This window comes from Zalophus californianus, chromosome 3 (genome assembly GCF_009762305.2).
Source record: "Zalophus californianus isolate mZalCal1 chromosome 3, mZalCal1.pri.v2, whole genome shotgun sequence".
Lineage (NCBI taxonomy): Eukaryota > Metazoa > Chordata > Mammalia > Carnivora > Otariidae > Zalophus > Zalophus californianus.
The window spans coordinates 95,587,975-95,609,613 of NC_045597.1; the positions used below are offsets into that span (position 1 = coordinate 95,587,975).

Genomic DNA, 21,639 nt, shown 5'->3' on the forward strand with positions numbered 1-21,639 from the left:
TCAGGGCCCTTATGACCTGGGAAGTTAGTCAGTGTCTGATGAGTGGCCAGAGACAACCCGGTCTGAAGGTGGAGAGGGTTGGGCTAGATAGTGTTGGGGGTCCGAGCCTCTTATTTTTAAGCTACTTTAGTTGCCCATGCAACCAGTAACCCTGTGCAGACTCAGATCTGTAGCCACTAGGGGGACCTTTTCTCCCACTGAACCCAAATATAACTGAGCAAAAATGCCCCATGTCTATCAATAGTTAATACCTGCCCTGAGCAAGGATGCCAAGTCTGGGTCATCTTCATTTGCTAAGCTTGGAGTTTAGGGAACAGGGCCAACTAAGCACCAATCTCTTCCCCTCACAAGTTTCAGAGAAATTAAACAAGGCATGAGAGTCTGATGGAGATTAAAATAAAAAATAAAGTGTGTTATAGAGAGGACCTTAAATATGCTGCCAATTGGTTTCGTTAATACTTGCCCACCAAGCTATCCCATTTGAGCCCCAGCAACAGTGGGACAGCCATAGGCTTCCCTACTGGGCCAGCCACACATTTCATGACAAAAAAGATGCATGTGTCCTAAAGACAGGCTGCTCAGAAAGGAGAGACTGCAGTAGTGGCTGAGAAGCATATGACAATTTCCTTCCATGTCTCGGACCTTTTGGATAATTCACATATGCACTCCCTCTGCTGGGGCTGAAAATGTTCTCCCATAGGCTTCCCTCCTGGGAATGTATGCAGTGGGGTGTCTGTTTTCCCCTGTCCCTATTTTTTTCTCTTAACATATTGGACTTGACGTTGATATTATGATCCGTGGAGCTACAGGTGTGACTACTTCTCTCAGCAGTTTTAACCCTGGTGCCACCATGTAAAACTACTTTCCAGGAATAAACATAATTTTCTTGTGTATTCTCCAGGGACCATTCCTTGGGGAGCCGCTTAGCTTTTCTCCCTAAATTTTACTTAGTTCCCACCAAGACCAAGGGGATGGAACATACTAAGGGCAGCATAGGTAGGACAATAATTGCTGTCATCCAGGCCTTTGTTAGATGTTGGTCTTAAGGGTGTCTGTCTTTTGGGAAGGATTATGGAGCTGCAGAAAAATAAAAGTTTCTTTGAACAAGGAACACTTTGGGTAGACCCAGACTTGCTGAATTTGAAGCTTCTGGTAAGACCTGGGGAAATAGTCCTCACTTGCAGAGAAAGCCACAGTAGCTGCTGTAACCAGCTAAGATTTTTTTTTAAAGGGTTTTAGGTGGGACTCTAACCTAAACTATCCATGTAAGCTGAGCCAGAGGCCCCCATTTCTCCATATGGCCCCATAAGGACATGCCTTGCGACTGTTTCTCAAGGCAGACCCACTAAATAACCTCTGCTCTCTCCTCTTGAGTCTGATCCAATTAAGATGTAAGAAACAGGAACCCGACATCTAGAGATTAAACATCAGCTGAGTAGAGAAGGGAACTGAAGTCTGCCGTGGGGTGGACTTGCACACAGATCGCTCTATCACTCCAGCCGTGTAAGTGCCCCACCCAGGTACAGGCGGGAGCAGGGGGAGGATGCTGGCCTCCTGACTGAGCTAGAAGGATGCTCTGGGGTCTCAGGGAGCCCCATTCTTGCCCCCCCCAACTTCCCGATGTTTCCTAGGACTGAAGCAAGGTGTTGGAGAGACATCAAGAGTGCCCCTCGTGAGAAGCAAAAAAGTTCTGCTCTCTGGAAAAAAAAGAACAAGCACGTGGTTTCCCCAAGTCTAGGATTAAGTTTAAAGTATTAAAAAAAATGAAAGGCCATTTTTTATTTTAAAAATACTTTTATACGACAGTGAAGAACTCCCAATTTTTTTTTTTTAAGTATAAGGCCCCATGTTCTGTCTTAATATTCTGGGCACCTGGCACAGGGCCTGGTAATTATTTGTTGCCTGAATGATATTTAGAACAATTTTTTTAATGCGTAACCTAGTGGTTCCCAGATCTTTGGAAAAAGTAGGTCAGTAAAACAAAATGTAAAAGAACATGGGGCACCGAAAACGTTCTATTTTGCCATGTGAGGTTGTTCAATAATAAGTACTACCTCAAACATCAACACAATTTCATAACGAAACAGTGTGGTTTAACATAAAAAAGATAGGGAGAAAAAAATTCTGGAATAAAGCATGAAAGCAGTATTGTGGCCTCAGTCGCACGCATGCATACATACCACCTAAATTGGGCTTATTTTTCTCATTTTGCAGGCAGCCAGGGGAAGCTTGGTCATGGTCTGGCACTGAAAAGCCCCAGTCTTCTGGAATGCTGCCCAGACTTGAGAGATGTCTTAAGGGCCACTTAGTGGTGTTCTCACTCTTTGCTGCTTGTTTTTTCCAAACAGAGCACTATCAGAAAAAATCGTCTCAGTCCTGCCAAGGATGAAGTGTCCACACCAGCTGGAGCCCCACCAGATCCAGGGCATGGATTTTATTCACATATTTCCTGTTGTCCAGGTGAGAGCCTCTCTGTGGTTTCTTGTCCCCTGCACATCAGGATTCCTGCAGCGGGTCTGGCTAGCAGGCCATCTGGCCTAGATCCTGGGTCTGACGGGTGTGGCGTGGAGTTAGGGGAGCAGGGCAGGGTGATACTTCTGATGTCATTCTCAGAAGGTAGCCAGTATTCCATCCCTTGTACCCTGGTTCCACCGCCACCTGTTGTGATCTTTGAATATTCCCATTAATTGGTTTTCATTGCCCTTTTGGTAAAGATAGAACTCCATAGCCCCCCATACTCTGGTCCTGTCCCAGCCTGACTTTACTCCTCGCTCTTCTTTATTCTTTCTGTTCTGGCCCCCCTCTGACTTTCTTTCCAATTTTCTCATACACATTATGCTTCCTCCTGTCACAGGGCCTTTCCCTCAGGCTGGAAAGCTCTTCTCTTTCTCTCATTTCCTACTTAATCCATATTCATCTTTCAGATTTCAGTTCTACCAAATCTTCTCAGGAAAGCTTCTGTTGACCACCCCTCCCCCCCCCCCATCTAGAACAGGCTCCTTTGCTTTATCCATTCATACTGACCATGTTCCTTTCCTTTGTAGGAATCTTCCTTGCTATAGTTTGTCACCCTGTATATCTGTCTGGTCATTTCTGCCCCTCCTGTCAGACCATGAACTTCTTGGGGGCAGGCACCATAGCTGCCTTGCTCACTCTAGTGTCTCCAGTACCTCGTGGAAAGTCTGGTACCATGTAGGCAGTTAGTCTTTACTTGATGACTGGATGTCTGGTGGGAGGTTATTTCCACACTGGCTGTTTTCCAACACTTTGTGATTAAGTGGCTCATGCTGTTCAGCCCCGTACATCCTTGCAGTCTGGTGTCTCAGCCTTCTCTGGGCACTTTGAAAAGAGGAGGAGCAAAGGCCCTGCTGTGTGAACAGCGCTTTGCGAGTGATCCTAATAGAGTTCTTTGAAGCATCTATTAGAATCCCAGTCCTTACATCTGAGGCAAGCGAGATGCAGAGAGTAACTGCTTTGCTCAGGGGCAGAGAACTCGTGTGCAAGACAAGCAAGATTGCAGTCTAAACCCCTTGTCACTGAACCTTATACTGTTCCCACTCTGCCATTCATGCAGCCCCTGCTTCAAGAGTCTCCCAGTCCTGCATTAAGATTGTATAGTGCAGGGGTTGAGAGTGTGGACTCTGGAGACTTCCTGCGTTCAGATCTTGGCTCTGTCACTTAGCTGCGTGACCTTGGGCAAATGACTTAACTTTTCGTCTGTTAAATAGAAACAATAATAGTACCTACCTGACAGGATGAGACTTAAGTACGTTAATATGTAGAAAGCACTTAGCTGAAGGACCGGCACGTTTTAGTAAGTGCTTTATAAGTGTTATATAGTCGTTTCTGGTTTTGTTACTGTTATTGGGGATTTCCCCCTGCATTAGACTTTCAATCAAATCCTATGAAATTTTTAAATTGGAAGCCAAGACTTTAACTCAGAATTTTTTTTTTTTAAGATTTTATTTATTTCTTTGACAGAGAGAGACACAGCGAAAGGGGGAACACAAGCAGGGGGAGTGGGAGAGGGAGAAGCAGGCTTCCCACGGAGCAGGGAGCCCGATGCGGGGCTCGATCCCAGGACCCTGGGATCATGACCTGAACCGAAGGCTGACGCCTAACGACTGAGCCACTCAGGCACCCCTTAACTCAGAATTTGATTCATTAGGTTCATTGGATTTTCTCTCTCTGATGCAGCAAGGTTGGTACCTGATCCTTTTTGTGAAAACAGGTAATAGGGACCCTGTGTTGCTTATAACTGAAACTTCCACCACCACCATGCTGTGAAGTTGTTGGCTTTTCCCCCAAAGCCTGAATCTCTAGGGATTAGACCTTACTCAGCCCTAGGCTAGAACTTTGAGAGCAAAAAATCTGGTCTCAGTAGGAGGTGATGAAAGGGAAGTGATTGTCTGTCGCTAGTTTGGGTATTTCGAACGTCTGAATGTTCCATGTTGTACATGGAATGCTGGGGGGGGGGCCTCCTGTCTGGATGTGAGAACCAAGGTTAGTAGTTCCCAGATTTCTTAATTACATGGATGTGTAAAATTTTAAAGCAAAAATGGAGGCTGAGCCATGGTTGCCACCTGTATTTTGCCAGGTAAGAATATCTTTGAAAGTAACAACTGTCAAAACAAACAGAATCTTAAATACAGAGAACAAATTGCTGGTTGCCAGAGGAGAGGTGGATGGGGGATGGGCAAAACAGGTGAAGGGAATAGTAAAGAGATACAAACTTACAGTTTTAAAACAGGTAACTCACAGACATGAAAAGTACAGCATAGGGAATATAGTCAATACTATTGTAGTAACATTGTGTGGTGACAGATGGTGACTGCATTTATGGTGATGAGTACTGAGTAATGTATAGAACTGTCAAATCACTATGTTGTACACCTGAAACTAATATAACATTGTATATCAATTCTACTTCAATAAAGAAATTGTTTTAAGTAACAACTATCTCTGTCGTTTCCCAAAAGAAAGGCCTTTTAACCCCCAATCTCAGAATAAAGAACAGTCCTTTCAATGGAATACTATGAAAGTATTATGAGAAACTCACCACATGCTTGTAGTTTTTGCCTGTTTTGCTGGAGACCAGTGAAAGAGCAGTCATTGAGCTAGCTGTCTTGTGTGCCTCTAGAGGCTCACCACCTGTGTTCACACTGTTTAGCACAGCTTAAGAACACTCTGGATGCCAGCCCAGAGAAGAATGGGTCTAACTTCCGGCCCCGGTAGTTCTAGATCACATCTTTTTCTCCCATGCCTGACAGGTGAACCCCGTGAGGGTAGGTACTTTCCTCGAATGCTAAGGACCCGCGGCAGAGCTCGGCTATCCAAGAGGTTCCCTCCATAGCCCTTCACTCTAGGAACTCCAAAACAGCGACCAGTTCTCTGAATCCTAAGACTCCTTACCTTCCTCATCTCATCACACTCACCAGGATCCAGCCAAGTAACAATTCAGTGTAGATCTAATTCATGGAGGAACATCTGAAAAAGAAACTTTGAAAGTCCAGAAACTGGATCTCCCCATCCAAAGGAAAGTAGAGAGAAATTGAGTTGAGCAAGGAGTCAGCCTCCTTAGTTGTCCTGGGCCATGGTGCTGGGTCGGGGTGCGAGAGAGGGGCTACAGAAGCTCTGAATACTGTCTGATCTTCTGTCCCGACTTCTGGGTCATTGTTTGGAGGTGGGGTGGAGTGGACTGATGGAAATGAATGGAAGATACTAACAACAAAAGAATATTCCTCATAGAGTTATTTGCACCCACCCCCATCTTGGGCAGCTGTGCCCTAAACATGTCCTTTACTTGAGCTGGCTGCCCTCTGCGAGTAAGCATTCTGTCTGTCTCTGCAGGAGCACCATGCCGTGTGCCACGTGTCTGCTTTCCTAGGTAGCTAAGCCTTGCCAAGTGCGCGGTGCTCATGGGGAAATACAACTACTGTCCACAAACTGCTTTCGAGATGTAGTAGCTCTCTCTGGATAGAGCATGGTGACTCTGACAGACGGCATCCCCCTCCCTAATGCTCTTCAGTTATAAAGGAAATGCATGAAGAGCCAGGGAGGAGAAACAGAGGCTGTGTTTCTGTATTTTGCATTCTTTCTCTCAGAGCACCTGGATCTTCCACAGGTTATGGGGGTGTGCCTATGTGTTGCCATTAACTGGAATTATAAGTAGGGAGCAATGAAGAAGAGCTAGTTCTGCGTATCAGCCCAGTAAAGCTGGAAAACATTTAATAAAACTCCTATGTCCAGTCTTCCGGTGTGGAAGAGCCTTTGAGTTGCGACTTGCAGCCTTGTTGTGCTTGCTACCTACGGAGCAGTGGACAGATTATGTAGTCTCTCTGAGCTTCAGGTCTGTACAACGTGGCTGGCACAGTCACCTTATAATGTTGTGTGGATTAAGAGAGCAAATGCTGTGAGTGCCTGGCTCCCTTGAAGCCTAGGGCTGTGTACTCAGCAAGCCTGTTCTCAAATCTGAATACTTGGGGGAGGTTGTTGCAATCAAGGAGACAAGGGATTGTACTAGATGTTCTCTGAGGCTCTCTTCCCTTTCCCCAGTCTGTGGTGCAAGCAGCACAAGAAAGAGAGTAACGTTCAGATCTGCCACTAGAACCAGGTGTCTGTGTAACTATATTTGTGTTTGCTTCAGGCATTTATAGAGCATTCTGGTCCTTGTGATTTCATTTGCTCCCATAGTAGCTCTGTGATGTGAAAGAAATGATATTCTCACCTCTACACAGAGGGAAACTGAGGCCTGAGCATCCAATGTGAGGCTTTAAGGCTCCTCCACAGCCACTCTGCTCTAGATCCCATTGGATCTCAGCGTCTCAGACGCCCAACTGGCTGCTTTTCGCATAGGACAGTAGGTGCAGATAGTTTCTCATCACCTGGCCAGTTCAGGTATGGCTATTTGGGTTCATGAGTTGTACCATCCCTGAGTTGGCCTTTACCACAGTGGTGGTTCATCCCTACCCTCACATTTCCTAACTCTCTTTCCCAGTGGCTGGTGAAGCGAGCTATAGAAACAAAGGAAGAGATGGGTGACTACATCCGCTCCTACTCCATATCCCAGTTCCAGAAAACCTACAGTCTCCCTGAGGTCAGTATTCTCCTTTTCTTTTCTCATCCAACTGCGACCATATGTATACACTCAGAGACTCCCCAGGAAGGAGCAGAGTAAGCTCAGCCTCAGGCTCCTCTGTGTGATGTCTCTGCCCCTACTTGGGCAGCATCCTTGTTTGTCAGAACTGCCTCTTTAAATGGGCCCTGGGTGTAAAGCCCTGCAATTTTCTCCTTTTCTCTCAGTTTTAGTACTTGATTCAGAACTTTTATTAAATTATAAGAACATGAGTATTTTTTTTTAATCGTCATATAAAGCTTTTCAAGAGACCACCTAGGTCATTGCCTAGGGCATTCCTATAATAACAGTTTAATAGTAACCACCCCCACCACAATAATAACAACAGATAGCCACTGAGTACTTACTACACTCAGTCCCAGCCCATCACATGCCTTCTCCTCTTTAATCTTCACAGCTGCTCTCTGACGTAGGTGGTGGTGTCCCCATTTACAGATGGTGAAACTGAGGCTTAGAGACTAGGTGGCTTGCCCAGGGTGTCAAGAGTTCATAAGGATTTGAACAAGAATGCTTGGCTTCACCAGTATACTTTGTGGTCCCTGCCTTTCTTACTGCTGTGGGATCTGTTTTGGAGCCATCTGCAGAGGCCCTAGCTTCTACCCATGTAGAATATATTCCAGTTCGTTAGAAGATTGAGGCTTCTGCAGGCAAAGCTATGATGAGAAATCAATTTGTAAGACAGGTTTCTGAGAAGTCCGGTTGAGTTTCAGTCTGCACACAGGGTTTGTTTAATCCCTGTGTTTTGTCTTGCAGGATGATGACTTCATAAAGAGAAAAGAAAAGGCCATCAAGACAGTTGTCGACCTTTCAGTAAGTTCCCCTGCCCCTGTGTAAGGGAAGGACATAAGTTCATAGCCTCCAGATAGCCCCGTGATTCAAATCCCAAAACCCTTACCCAGTCCCTCCTGGGATTGCCCAGGTGCTGACCTCGGGTGGGTGTGTGAGGGAAGCCCCTCCTGCCTCAGTGCCCGTACCTGGATGCCAGCATTTATGGGTAGAAAGTGGCATAACCACTACCTTGTGTTTTTCTTAGTTCCAGTTTTCCGGGAGAAATTTTCCAAACCCATAGCCTTTCCTCATCTGTGCCAGTGGCAGGTGTAAACTTTGAATAGCTCATCTTGAACTAGAGGTGTGGTAAATTGAGGTTAGCACCCCATGATGGCTCTGGAGAGGCAGAACAGCTCCTGAGCTTTGTGTGGGACACACTGGGATGGCCTTGGTCACTGCTACAGTGAATCTTAACCAGGGAGTCTGCATTCGTGTGCCCACTCCCCCTAGTGCAAGGGGCAGAGGAGAGCTTTTCAAACCTTTCTGGGCCAGAGCCCAGCAGAACCTTCTCAGTGCCACACACCCCATCCCAGCCCCAGCCTTCCTACCTGAGCTGCTGGGAGTGAAGCCACAGTGCCTGGGGGTAAGTTCGCTTTCTTCCAAAAACAATGCGTAGTGTTATTTTGCATTTTTCCCCCTACTTTAAGAATACATGTGTGGTCTTTCAAGGTGATCACTCTAAAAAGAGTAACAATCATTTGATGACATGAAGTGCTCATTTTAAACAAGAAAAATCTTTGTCACTTTAGAGTTGTGATTTGTATCTTCTTCATAATTCCATTTTGGAAATGGAAGGAGTGGAAAACCTTCAAGATAGTTACATTCTGAAGCCAGATACTGTTCTCAGATACGGTGGCGGTATCAAATAATAATAACAGGACAGGATATGACATAAGAGTAATTTTTTTTCCTCTGGTTATGAAATAGTTGTTCAGTTTAGACATCCCTAAAGTTTTTTGGTTTTTTTTAAAGGTTGATAGATACAGAGGAAGAGAATCAACCTTAATCTCACAACAAAGAAGCAGTTTCTTTTGGTGCTTGGACATATTTCTTCCATTTTTTTTTTTTAAGATTTTATTTATTTGTCAGAGAGTGAGAGAGAGGGAGCACAAGTGGGGGAAGTGGCAGGCAGAGAGAGAAGCAGACTCCCTGCTGAGCAGGGACCAGGATCATGACCTGAGCCAAAAGCAGACAAGTAACTAACTGAGCCACCCAGGTGTCCCTCTTCTATGTTTTTAATGTGCATTTTTATACCGAATTGGAGTCATACTTTAAATAAAACTGCAGTTTTTTTTTAACTTATCAATATAGTGTCTTTGTAAGCTATTAAGGATTCCTCCTAACTGCATTTGTCATGAAAAATATTAACCAGTTTGTTGGATATGTGGTTGCTTTCTCTTGTTTTAAATGATGCTTCATTTCTGGAAAGCTAGGAGAACCAAGTGATGGCATTACCTCTCATCCAGGGAATTGGGGAGCCCGGGGCAGGAGAGGAAGGGAAATTCTCTTTTCCCTGTAAAGGCTGTCCTATTTGAATGTTCTACCAAGTCTGTGTGTTACTTATTCAAAAACGGTAAACAAAAGTAAAATTTTCTAAATGCTTAATTGAATATCTTCTTGTGTAAATCTCACTCTGAGCCCTGGGTAGAGAGTGAGAAATAATGGTTTTCAGCCTTATCACCGGGAAGAAAAGGCCAGCGTAGCTATCAGTCATCCTACCAATGGAACTGGGCCTGGCATCTCCATACCCATTAAACATTTCAGGCCTCTAGAGACACATTCTTTCCTCTTATTTGTAATGGAGTTTTTAAAGAAAATCCTCCTCTTCTGCTTGGTAATGTGACTGCATACGATTAAGGAGGTAATGATAATGACAAATACCTGGTGCCCAGACATTGTTGTAAGCATTTATATATAACTTACCTAGTCCATACAACAATCGTCTGAAGTAGTAGTGTTTTCTTCCTTTTTTTACAGGTGAGGAAGCTCAAGCACAGATAGGTTATATAAGTTGCCCAAGGTCACGTTGGTGATGATGGAGTCAGGATGCAAACCCAGTCTTGTAACTACTATGCTGTGGGCCTCTAGATAAAATGCTGTTTACCGCTAATTCAGAAATAATATCAAGATAAAGGAAAATGGGAAAAATTTGCAAGTCTCTTGATAATAGCTCAGATTGCTCAGTCGATTTCCTTTTTTATGTATGAACTTACTCCTTAGTTGACTGTCAGTACATTTGTAGCAGGAATGATAAGAATTTTGATGGATGGCCAGAGCTGGCCTTTGGGTTTTATTTGTTTTCTTCTTACCCCTCACTCCCAGATGCTGTCTTCTTAGGATTCTTAGCTGAGCTCCATTACCATTCACTTCCCTCCCTCCCGCCTACCACTTCTGCAAGTGCTTTGTCACTTCCTTGCCTTGAAATGCGAGTTCCAGAAGCTTACTGAGACTCCAGGGTTGCAGTGCATGTCCCTAGCTTACCCTCGTGAGTCCTGGAAGGAATGGAACAGCGTGCTGGTTTTCATTCGTCGCCACTCTCCCCAAGGGAAATCTGTCCCGTAGTGAAGGGAATGAAGTCTTTCCTCAGCGACCAGAAACTGTGGCTCTTTGTAGGTCTCGGGTTCTGAAGGCGGTTTCCCTCTCCTTCTACCCTTTTGGAAAGACCAGAAGCTGTGGCTCTTTGTAGGTCTCGGGTTCTGAAGGCAGTTTCCCTCTCCTTCTACCCTTTTCCCAGCTCTGCCCTTCACATGCCTCACCAGTGTTTCTTACCTGCTCCTTATCAACGAATCTAGAATCCCAAACTTAAATTGTGAATGGTAACTTACAGACTCAAATAAGGTCACACAATAGGTGCCTAATTTCTGGACCCGGCCTTTTGTAATATGTGTCTGTAGCTGCCGCGTACTGATTGAGGGCCTTCTGTGTGTTTGGCACCTAATTAGGCATTTCACAAGCATCGTCTCATTAGCGCCTCTCCAACACTCAGCGAGAAATATTATTATTTCTGTTTTATAAATCAGAAAGTTGAAGCCAGAAAGGTTAACAAATTTACCTCCATATTTGCAGAATAGGAAGAGGCAGCCAGATTTTGGTTTTACATCAGACCCCTCAAACATGACAGGTGTGGTGCTCCTCCCATTTCCTCTCTTCGCCTAGACTCTGATTTCCCACATACTCCTGGCACCAGTTTTATAGCAATGATCCTGGCTTATTTCAGGACTCTTGAGATGTTACTCATCTAGGTCCCAGAGGCTCAGAGGCATCCAGAGCGGCTAGGTGCTCTCCCACCACTTCGTCAGTCCTCTGCGGGGTTGTTTACTGTGACTTTTCCACTTGAAGATCCTTTGTCCAGCTAGAGAATGTCTGCCAAGTGGAGACAATCCTGTTGTCTTTCTTCATCTGTGAACATAATACCAGCAGGCTTTTACTTATTCTTGCTTAGATATAACCTCTTGTTAAAAAATAAATATTAAACATTTTAATATTTTTCAAAATATTTAACTCATTCTTATCCTTAGCCCTCCTTATAGGACTGTTCCAGTCTTTTGTACTTGTCCTTGGTTATGTAGCCCAGCCATTTTTTGGTGCATCATTTTTTTTTTTTAAAAAGCTTATATTTATTTTGTACTAGTACCTTAGTAATAGTAACAAAAAATGAAGAAATGGGGAAAAATTACAAAGACTAAGTCACTGTGATACCATCAGCCAGGGATAATTACTGATATATATTCCAAGTAGGAAATACAAAGTTAGGGATATCAATACAGAAAATTAGAGATCCCTAAATATGGCATTATACTGTATATTCTGTTTTATTTTTTGTTCAACAATATAATTGACGCTGTCTTTCCATGCCAATAATACCTCTATAGCCTTTTTACAGGCTGTAGATTATTCATTGTGTGGTATTAATTTAACTAGGTCACTTTGTTGTTTTTTTTTTTTCCATTATGTAGGACATTCTTATAGCTAAGTTTTTCCTTTGATCTTTATTTACTTAGGAAACATTGGATGAAATGGAATTGGGTCAGAGGTTATGCCTAAGACTGTTAGTACCTTTTGGCAGATTGCCAGGCAGAAAGGCTGCTGTGAACTTGAATTTCTGCACTCATCACTTTGGGGTTTTCTCTCTTTGTCTTGGCCTCATTTTTCTTCCTCTTGGGGATTATTCCCAGTACTTTGCTTTCTTCTTGAAATGTGTTACTTCTTGGCTTCTCCATACCTCCTTTTTACAGAATAGCCAGCTGCTTTGTAGAAGGGTGATGGGAGGTGTATTTTCAAAGCACATAAGAAATAAAACTCTTGCCATGCAGGACAGGTCACCCCTTACCACCTTTTCCTTTTCGTGTCATAACAGTCGCTCATTCGTCACTTAGTGTGCTGTTTTACAGCTTACTTCCTCCTCATCTGAGCCGTCAGCCCTCGTATCCCTCAAGTATCCATTCTGTGCAGTGAGGTCTGTTACTCCCTGTTAACCTGGACTAAGAGTACCTGTCAAATTTTACCCAAAGCTCCAAAAAGTAATTGTTTATTCATTGAACATTTTTTGGTAATGTTTAGAATTTTGTATAAGAATAGAGGGGGGGGAAGGACTCTTAGAACTTCCAGTTTAGTTGAAAGAAATGTTTTGCAGAACTTAATAGGATCACCTAGGAGACCATGTCATTTGAAGTTATTACTCCAGTGTGTTCTTCCACAGGAAATGCTATGAGAAATGCCTTTTCGTTCAGCACATAAAATATAAATGTGGCTACATACATAAAACACTGTCAGTACATTTTGTCAATAATAATATATATACATATGTATATTAAAAATATATATCTTACAAGCAAAGGGTATATATATATATATATATATATATATATATATATATATATATCTTTACAAGCAAAAGGCTCAGTCGGTTAAGCGTCTGACTCTTGATTTAGGCTCAGAGATTCTTCTCTCCCTCTCCTCTGCCCCTTCCCCCAAAAAAGTATAGCTATCTATCTATCCTAGATATATATATATCTCTTAGCTTAGATATATATTATCTAACTTAGCTCTTACTATGTGTCAGATACTATGAAATAATTAATCCTCACAATAACTCTACTTGTATCTTTCTTAGAGATGGAAAATCACAGAGGTTAAAGTAACTTGCCCCACATCAGACAGGTAGTAGGTTATGGGGTTAGGACTAAAAGCTTGTTTGTCCACGTATTCATTCAGTAATATTAGTTGCACACTCACTGTGTATCAGATTGCGCTGTAGGAGGTGAGGTAAAAGCAGTAAAGGAATCAAGGGAATTTGGGGTCTCATCAAGGAAAAAGATACGACCATGAGGGGGCAAGCAGCACACATAAGCTTTATTGGAGTGATGCTTTGACAGGTTTGCTTGTAAGATGGGGCAGTCAATCCCTCACAGCAAGCCAGAGTTCAAGGCACCAGGGCTGCATCCAGAAGGGGAGGGGAGCAAGGGGACCCCCCAGGAGGTCCTGGAGATTGTCCATGAGACTGCCACGTCACGCAGCAACAGCACAGAGGAACTCTAGTCAGAGGTCTCTGAAAGAGATCTGCAGCAGCAGTTTTGGGTCTTTACAGTCCCAGGGCTTATCCTATCTGTGGTTAGCAAACACAGTTTTGTAGAGTATGCAACATAGACAGGCTGTAAGAGGCTAAAAATCTGCCTCTTTGGGCCATGTTCGAAACAATTGGATGTGTAAAAATTTGAGTTTGGCCCTGGCGTGCTTTTGAGCCATTAGGTCTCAGCCTGCTGTGAGGAAATAAACCTAAGAGCCAACGTGCAGAAGCCATCTTTGGCTCCTTTACTTAATACAGTGACCTTAGTCTTACCAGCAAATTATACTGTTCGAATCAAGGAACCCTGCGGTGGGATGTGTGCCGGTCCTGAAGGAGCAGAGCAGGGCTCATGTGAAAGAAAATAGAAAAGTAACAAAGTCTGGAGAAAACTCTGCCTCCCCAACTCACCCTCCTCCCTGCAGACCTGTTCCTCTCTCCAGAAATAGTTGCCATCCATTGGTCTTCCATTTCCCTCACTTAGTACCCAGGGGCTTTGTTTCGTTTGTTGTTTTATTAGCGTGAGAATGGGGGAAAAAAAAAAAAGAACAAGCAAATATATTTGTCCCAATTATAATAACTTTTTTGTACAGGATCTTTCAGGACATTGGTCTTGATGGTGGAGACATCTGTGGAGCCCCGTTAGGTGAGACAGAGTTAGTTCGTGGGGCTCCTGGACTGAGGCATGTCTGTGAGGGTTGAGCCCTGAGAGAATGTGTTGAGGTCAGTGGAGGCAAGTCAGGGGAATGTCACTCCCTGCCGACCTGGGTGTGGCCTGGCCCACTGGAGCTCTTAACCAGAGAATGCCAAGTTGATGGTGGCTGTCTCACTGCCTGCTCATTATTTCAGAAAGGAGATACCCGCCGTAATTGTGATTAATCTTTGCTGCAGACGCTGCCCTGATGTTGTGCTCTCCCACTTCCCTCCCCTGCCATTTGAAATGTGACTCAGGAATTCTCCTAACTGGTGTCCTGTAGCCAGACCTGTAAGGTAGAAATCTGTGACTCTCACACCCTGCTCATGTGTCCTTTAGCACAGAGAACAAGAGCCTGTTCAAGGGCTATTAGTCTAGCCCTGGTTTTACAGAGACGGAAACAGGCCCGTTGAAGGGAATTCCCGAGGTCACAGAGCTAGTAAATGACAGAGACCAGACTAGACATCAGTGGTTCTGACACTGTTGCTTTAAAGCGTGACTTAGCAGTAGTTCTTTAAGTTGGCCTGAAAGCCTCTGACATTTAGGTCCTTGTTATTTAAGCAAACCGCTGTAATGATCCATGTGGCAGCCTCAGGTATGTGGCGGTCTCGTGAGAGGACTCACTTGAGATGGCTGGAGGGTGGCGGGAATGCCCACCAGAAGCAAGTGAGGGTATTGGAAAAACCCTGGGACTAGCAGCCAGGGGACCCAGGGCCAGGCCTAATACTATTTTAGAGATCCTGGACAAATTAATTTAATCTCTGCTTCTTCAGCAGTGGAGTGGGGGTAACAGCATCTGCCCTGTCTCTACCTCTGGGAACAGTTATAAAATGCAAAGGTGAGGTGTATATGAGGTGCTTTCAAGTGTAAGGAATAACTACACAAAGGCCAACATTGTCAGTGTTTCCCAGAATAAAAGGTCCTTGTAGCTGTTGGTTTCAGTATGCTATTGTTTTGGAGTCAGTCCTTTTTTTAGAAGAATCCAATTTCCTGTCTTGGGTCATTGACTCTATCAGTGGTAACTAAGGAAGATAGCAGTTAAGCTCAATTATATAGTGCTGCTATAATAGTAGAGCTCAGTGAGAATTAAATCATATGCAGTAACTGATGTCATGTGGATTCATTATATGTTGCATTTCCCCATGAATCTGTTTTACATTATTTATAGCTTCCTATTCATGTAGACACCAGCAGCAAACTAGGAATTCTTTCTGGCAGCAGGTCATAAGAACAACACTCCAGCATCATCCCAGACCCTAGTCCATTCCTTTTCTTTTACAGAATTGTTAAAATTACATAGTATGTGTTACAAAAGGATGTTTTTCTCTATGTTTGAAACTTTTTGTAATAAAAAGTAAAATAATAAAGTTAACAAGAATTATCAAGGGAGGTACAATTCTACTTGGAATAAAAATACTACTATCTGAAGAAACCTGATAGTAGTGCTTGTCCTAGTGATGTCCAGGTAGAGGTTAGTTGTGATGAACTCTGGTCGTGGAGAAGAAAAGATCCAGGGATGAACAACTGGAATACCTCCCTTGAATAAATATTTGCCTACTTGCACCCAGAGCCCTGAACACATTTTACTAAGATATTATTTGACTGCCGGCTCGACACTCAAGAAGGACATTCATTTGGAGCAGGATGCTAAATCAGGTCATCTAGGGGTAAAGAACTACATTAATTGAGCACCTACTACATGCCACGTACTTTGTTCAAGAAATACTATGTTTCAGAATGTGTCCTATACAAAATAGATCTGTGTTTGCTTCTACATTTATAATTAAATCACACTCCAGTAATTTTAAAAGTCAGTGAAAGTTGATAGAGCATTTTGTGTTTTTATATACTTTTTTTTTTTTTTTAATAAACCTCAGCCTGGTACTTTTGTAAAAAAGATACTATTGCTGAAGGGTTTGTATCTACTCTTCTTTTCTGCTATTAGAGTCTAGGAATTGAAATCTCCTTTACCATTTAAGGAATTTTTTTTAAGGATCCTGGGTTAACCTATACACCTGTGATTGTTTAACTGGTTTGTGGCCCTGGGTGGTGGAAAGGTCTGGATATGCAGTGACAAGAAAATTTGTATTTTTTTCTGGAAAATTTTATTAAGGAATAAAAAAATCTGAATAGAGAGATAGTCTTTGCTTCACAAGGCAAGATTCAATATTATAAATATGCCAGTTCTTTCCAAAATAATCTATAAATTTGGTGTGATTCTAATCAGAACTCAACAGTTATTTATTATGAACCTGACAAGTTGATGCTACAATTCATTTGAACGAGAGAATGTTTAACAATAGCCAGGAAATTTGAAAAAGAACAGTGGAGACAGGATAAAGGTCCATAAAGCAAGAGAAATTGAAGAGGGTAACATTGGTACATGTTACACATGTATGCCATTTCAGATCTGGGGAAGGCTGGACTATTAAACTGATGATGTTGGGATTCTTAATTTTCCATTTCAGGAAAAAAAGCTTCTGAATAGGTTAGAAAGCTAAGTACAACCTATACAAGTAACATACAAGAACTTTTTTTTTTTTTACAATCCCTGGTAATAAGAAGTAAGATATAAAATGATAAGTTTGACCACGTAAAATATTAAAATGCCATAGGACAAAAGAAACACCAAGGGGGCGCCTGGGTGGCTCAGTCAGTTGAGGGTCCGACTCTTGGTTTCTGCTCAGGTCATGATGTCAGGGTCATGGGATTGAGCCCCGCGTTGGTCTCCATGCTCAGCGGGGAGTCTGCTTGGGGATTCTCTCTCTCCCTTTCCCTCTGCCCCTCCCCCCACGCTCGCTCACTCTCTCCCTCTCTCTAAAAATAAGTGAATAAATCTTAAAAAAAAAAAAAAAGAAACACCAAGTTAAAGTTGACAAGCAATATCTTGAGTGGAAATATTTGCTACCTATATGAATGTCAAAGGAGCAAACTCCTTGAAGGTGGCCGCCCTGAGTGCCCACTGTTCTCCTGCGGGAGGTGGGCACACTCACCATGATGGGGAAAGACTTGCTCCCCTGACTGGCTGGATGCACCCAGCAGGCAGTTCAGAAGGAGAGTGTTCTCACACTCAGTAAGTCATCTGTCTCATCCACTTCTTAGGATGTTTACAAGCCCCGTCGGAAATACAAACGCCAACAGGGAGCAGAAGAGCTGCTCGATGAAGAATCTCGAGTCCATGCCACGCTTTTGGAATATGGCAGGTAATGAAGGGGACCCAGCCTGAGGTGTCTATTTTATAAAACCCTTGAGAAGAAAAGCTGATTTGGATTGCTTCATTGAGATTAATTTGGATTGTTTGTTTGTTTGTTTTTTTGACCTGAGTTTACTGTTTTTGGCCCAAGATTTCCATCACCAGGGACTTTTCTCTCTGGGTAGCTTCCCTCATGATGGTGGAGGCCTGATCTTTGCAGTTGCCCTCCGGAAATGTGTGTTTAACTGTGCACCCTGGCTCTGCCCTCCTGGGGAGTTGGGGTGTTTGGGGGTATTTGCAGAGGCCAGGAGTGGTCTGCCCTTCATGCCCCTGCCATTCGTTAAAATCTTCAGGGAAAACTACAGAATCGAAAACAATTACTGTAGTTCTAAGTGTTAGAGTAATAGTTTTGGTTTCCCATGAGGGATTGTCCTGAGCAGGAAGATGAAGAATTTAGAAATATTTTGTCACTTCTTAATAACTTCCTAATTTTTTAAAAAGCCATTTTATCTTTTATCCTCATTTTTTACTTAAAAAGCACACAAAGAAGTGCTGCCCTCATTGAATTTCTTGGTTGACCTTGGGTATTAACCTTCATTTATGTCCTGCATTTTCTACATAGGATAACTGATTCCTGGATGTGAGTATGGCTCCTTGTGCTTCCTTTCTTTATCCTGGGAGTGGTTGCTGTATGCTGCTCTGCCTCATATCCCAGCCCTCTTTGGGCGGCTGGGACTAACAGCTCGCCTCCCTGAGTGAGCATCTGAAGGCTTACCCCCTCTGAGGCACCAGACACAACCGGAAGGAAGTTAGGCTTTATTGGCTTCAATACCTTATCTTTCAAATGGAAAAAATTTCCCCAAAAAGTTGACACTTTTTTTTTTTTCTTTTTCTTGTTGAGGGGCTTGTGTGGTGTCAGGTCCGTCCTTCCTAAGAATGAAAGCGAGTCTGTTTCATTCAGAGGAAGGTGTTAGTGCTGGCTCTCAGCCGGGTCTGATGGCTGCTCCACAGCTCCCCAGTCACGGCTGTGAATTGAACTCCTCTTCGGAGTCAGGCACCACCAGACCATCTACATAATTTATGGGGCCCGGGATAAAATAAGAATTACTAGGAATGACTAATTATTAAGAATTTCAAGGGGCACCTGGGTGGCTCAGTCATTAAGCGTCTGCCTTCGGCTCAGGTCATGATCCCAGGGTCCTGGGATCGAGCCCCGCATCGGGCTCCTGCTTGGCGGAGAGCCTGCTTCTCCCTCTCCCACTCCCCCTGCTTGTGTTCCCTGTTTCACTGTGTCTCTCTCTGACAAATAAATAAAAATCTTAAAAAAAAAAAAGAATTTCAAGATAGCAACAAAAGCCAGGTGTGGGGCCCTTCTGAGTTGTATTCCCTGGGCACTGCAACAGGGTTTTCCAGCCAAGCCCCAGCTGTAGGTGGGCCGGTGAGGCCACACTGCTCCGGGTGAGCCACAGCTGGAGAGACAACCTCCCTGGGTGTCCCATGTTCCAGGGCCAAAGAATCCTCAGGGGAATGTTGTGGTTTTCTTAGTTGGTATTGTTCATACCTCCATTTTTTGTCCATTGTCATGGATACTCAGACACTCCTGGGGGTGAAAAGGAGTCAGAGATTCGGTGAATTGTCCACCTCACCGAGACCAGGCTGGTAATATTTCCCTATTTTGTTTTGAAATTCTCAGTTTTAAACTGCGTGTGTCATAGAGGATAGTCATTATTGTCATGTGATGACCGGGTCACTTCAGGACACCCCTGCCCATCCTCAGGAGTGGTTGGTGCGGTTGGGGTCCAGAGCCTGGCGGGGCTTTCTTTAGGGAAGGGAGCAATGCACAGGTTTTCTTTGTGACTCCTCTCAGATTTGGAGTGTACGAAAGAGCAGAGTGTGTCGACCTCAATCTTGGTTCCTGTTGGTGGGGTCAGGCTGATTTCTGCTGAGTTCCAAGCTTAGGGTAGGTGTTCGATGAAGCATTTTGTTTTTTTTTTTAGGAGAGAGGTTATTTTACTCTCTTTATAGCTTTCCTGATGGGGAGAGGCTGAGTTTGTGGGAAGTGGGGAAGTGGATACTTAGGACATTCTGATGGTTTAATTAGCTCAACTCTCTTCTTTGAGAATGGTAGAGACAGCATGAGAAATTTTAAAAAGTAACTTGCCCAAAGTCAACTATTAACTACTCTTAAGAATTATTAGGAGCCTCACACTGGGACTTGAACTCAGGTTTGTTGGACCCTCGTAGGTGCTTTTATCATTAGCTCCAGGTATTGTTTGAGTCTCCAGGGGAAGTTTGGCTCCTGGTTTTAGAAACACAGGCCCAGTCTCTGTTGTTTGGTCTGACACAGAACAAGAAGAGAGTGGTCATTAAAACTGACGGAGCAAATTGGACAAAACTTGCAGCCCCAGCAAGTGTTCGTTTCATTTCCCCTCCTTTGTGGCCATCAGACTTTCTCCTCAGTGTTCAGTCAGTACTGTCCCCTGGACAAATGGTCTTGCCCTTAAATTAGGATCACGTAGCAATACACACATGAAGAGCTCTGAGTAGTTTGTCCTGTGCAGAAAACAGTAAACGTTGACTGCTAGGCGCTGTCAGCAGCAGCAGCAGCAGCAACAGTTTTCAGTTCTCAAATGCCCTTCAATCGGACCTGTAGATTCAAATGCACCTCTTCTTTTACTTCTTGTCCCTCTGGTCTACACCCCTAGCACTAGCCCTGCCTGCCCTGCGAGAAGCGTCACCCGCTCTTCCCCCTTCCCTTCCCCAGCCAAGCCAGGCTGGACCTCCACTGGCCCTGGGACTCACCCTCCTCCATCCTGTCTCTCCCATCACTGTGAACATCATGGCGCCCCTTAATTGCTCATCCCCACCTAGGAATCCACATCCCCCATCTCTTGTCAGTGCCTCCGGTTTCCTGTCTATCTCACCTCTTGATAAGAGGGCAAGTATTTTGACTCCTGGAGTAAGAAGGTCTGAAACTCTTTGGGGTTGAAGGTTACTCATTAGCCTAGGCCCATCGTACATCTGGCTTTGAGGTCAGCATTCCTGCATCTTCCACCTTTTTTTACTTACTTGCTGAAAGGAAGTTGGACTTTGAGCCCTGTCAGCCGTGCTGAAGGCCTTAAGGTCTGTGTGTGCCTGTTCATGTATGGATAGATTGGTTTAAGTGTTATGGTATTGGAAAAACAAGACTCATGGTTTTGATTTTAGACTTAAACAAAGTTGCACGTCTATCATATTTCAGTTTTGGTACGGGTCCAGTCAGCTTTTAGGAGCTAAATTAAAACACCTAACCATGCTATAAAATTGCCGCTGTGGAGAAATGCATTTTATATGTGGTATATTTGACTTTGTTAAAAACCATAATTCAACCGAGTACATTTGACAATCTAATTGACTTTATTAAGTGATTCATGAATTCAGCAGCCTTCCATGTAGCAAGTAAAGATGAGCTCCCAGGAGCTGTACAAAATGGAAGTTTTTTATAGGAAGGAGGGTAGGGTAAAAAGTTATTAACAAAAGAAAACAAAGGATTGTTTCAGGCAAGGTCACCTTCCTTTAGGGGGAAGAGATGGGGTCTTCTGAGGTGATTACCTCATCTTCCTTTGGAGGATGGAGAGGGCCCTTGTGACAGATTACCTCTTTGGTGCTGACCAGAAAATTCCAGATTGATTAGCTTGAAATTCCACTCCTGGAGAGGTTGACACTGCAATTGAGTCTTGGTTTGCTATCACAGGGGCAAGTGACTGTACCTTGGGCCTGTGGCTTTCTCTAACAACTTGGAGGTGGAATTTTGAAGCATAACCACTAGACTACTGGCATTAGCCTATTCCACACTATTTGAGGCCTAATTTTAGTTGCTTTGAAGTCATTCTGTACTTAGTAAATGAAATATGACATGACTCTCCCAACCTGTTTGTATCCTCTGCGATGGCAAGGCCTGTGTCATGCTTATAGAAGGTATTTAGTAAATTAGGAAATGCTTGTGGAATGAACGAAGAACAGAGTCCACAGTCCTTAGTATTTAGGGCTTTTTTATGCCCCTGTTGTGTTCACATTCCAGATATTTGATATCTGACTTAATTTGCCCTGTGGCAGTTGTTTTTGAAGGTTAGTTTATTTTCTAGAATTACCAATACGGTAGTATTAGCCATATGTGGCTGTTGAGCACTTGAAGTATGACCAGTGTGACTCAAGAACAGAATTTTAATTTTAATTAAGTTACATTT

The 21,639-nt window shown here is 43.6% G+C and overlaps 1 protein-coding gene across 4 annotated transcripts in view; it reads left to right on the plus strand.

Moving 5' to 3' along the window:
* CCDC93 (coiled-coil domain containing 93) overlaps positions 1–21,639 on the plus strand; it is an 87,822-nt gene that overhangs the window by 11,945 nt on the left and 54,238 nt on the right. For all 4 annotated transcript variants that reach the window (XM_027589559.2, XM_027589560.2, XM_027589561.2 and 1 more), the window contains 4 exons: positions 2,349–2,460; positions 6,998–7,096; positions 7,889–7,945; positions 17,323–17,423. In XM_027589559.2, the coding sequence (XP_027445360.1) occupies positions 2,349–2,460; positions 6,998–7,096; positions 7,889–7,945; positions 17,323–17,423 (369 nt within the window). The remainder of the gene's footprint in view (positions 1–2,348; positions 2,461–6,997; positions 7,097–7,888; positions 7,946–17,322; positions 17,424–21,639) is intronic.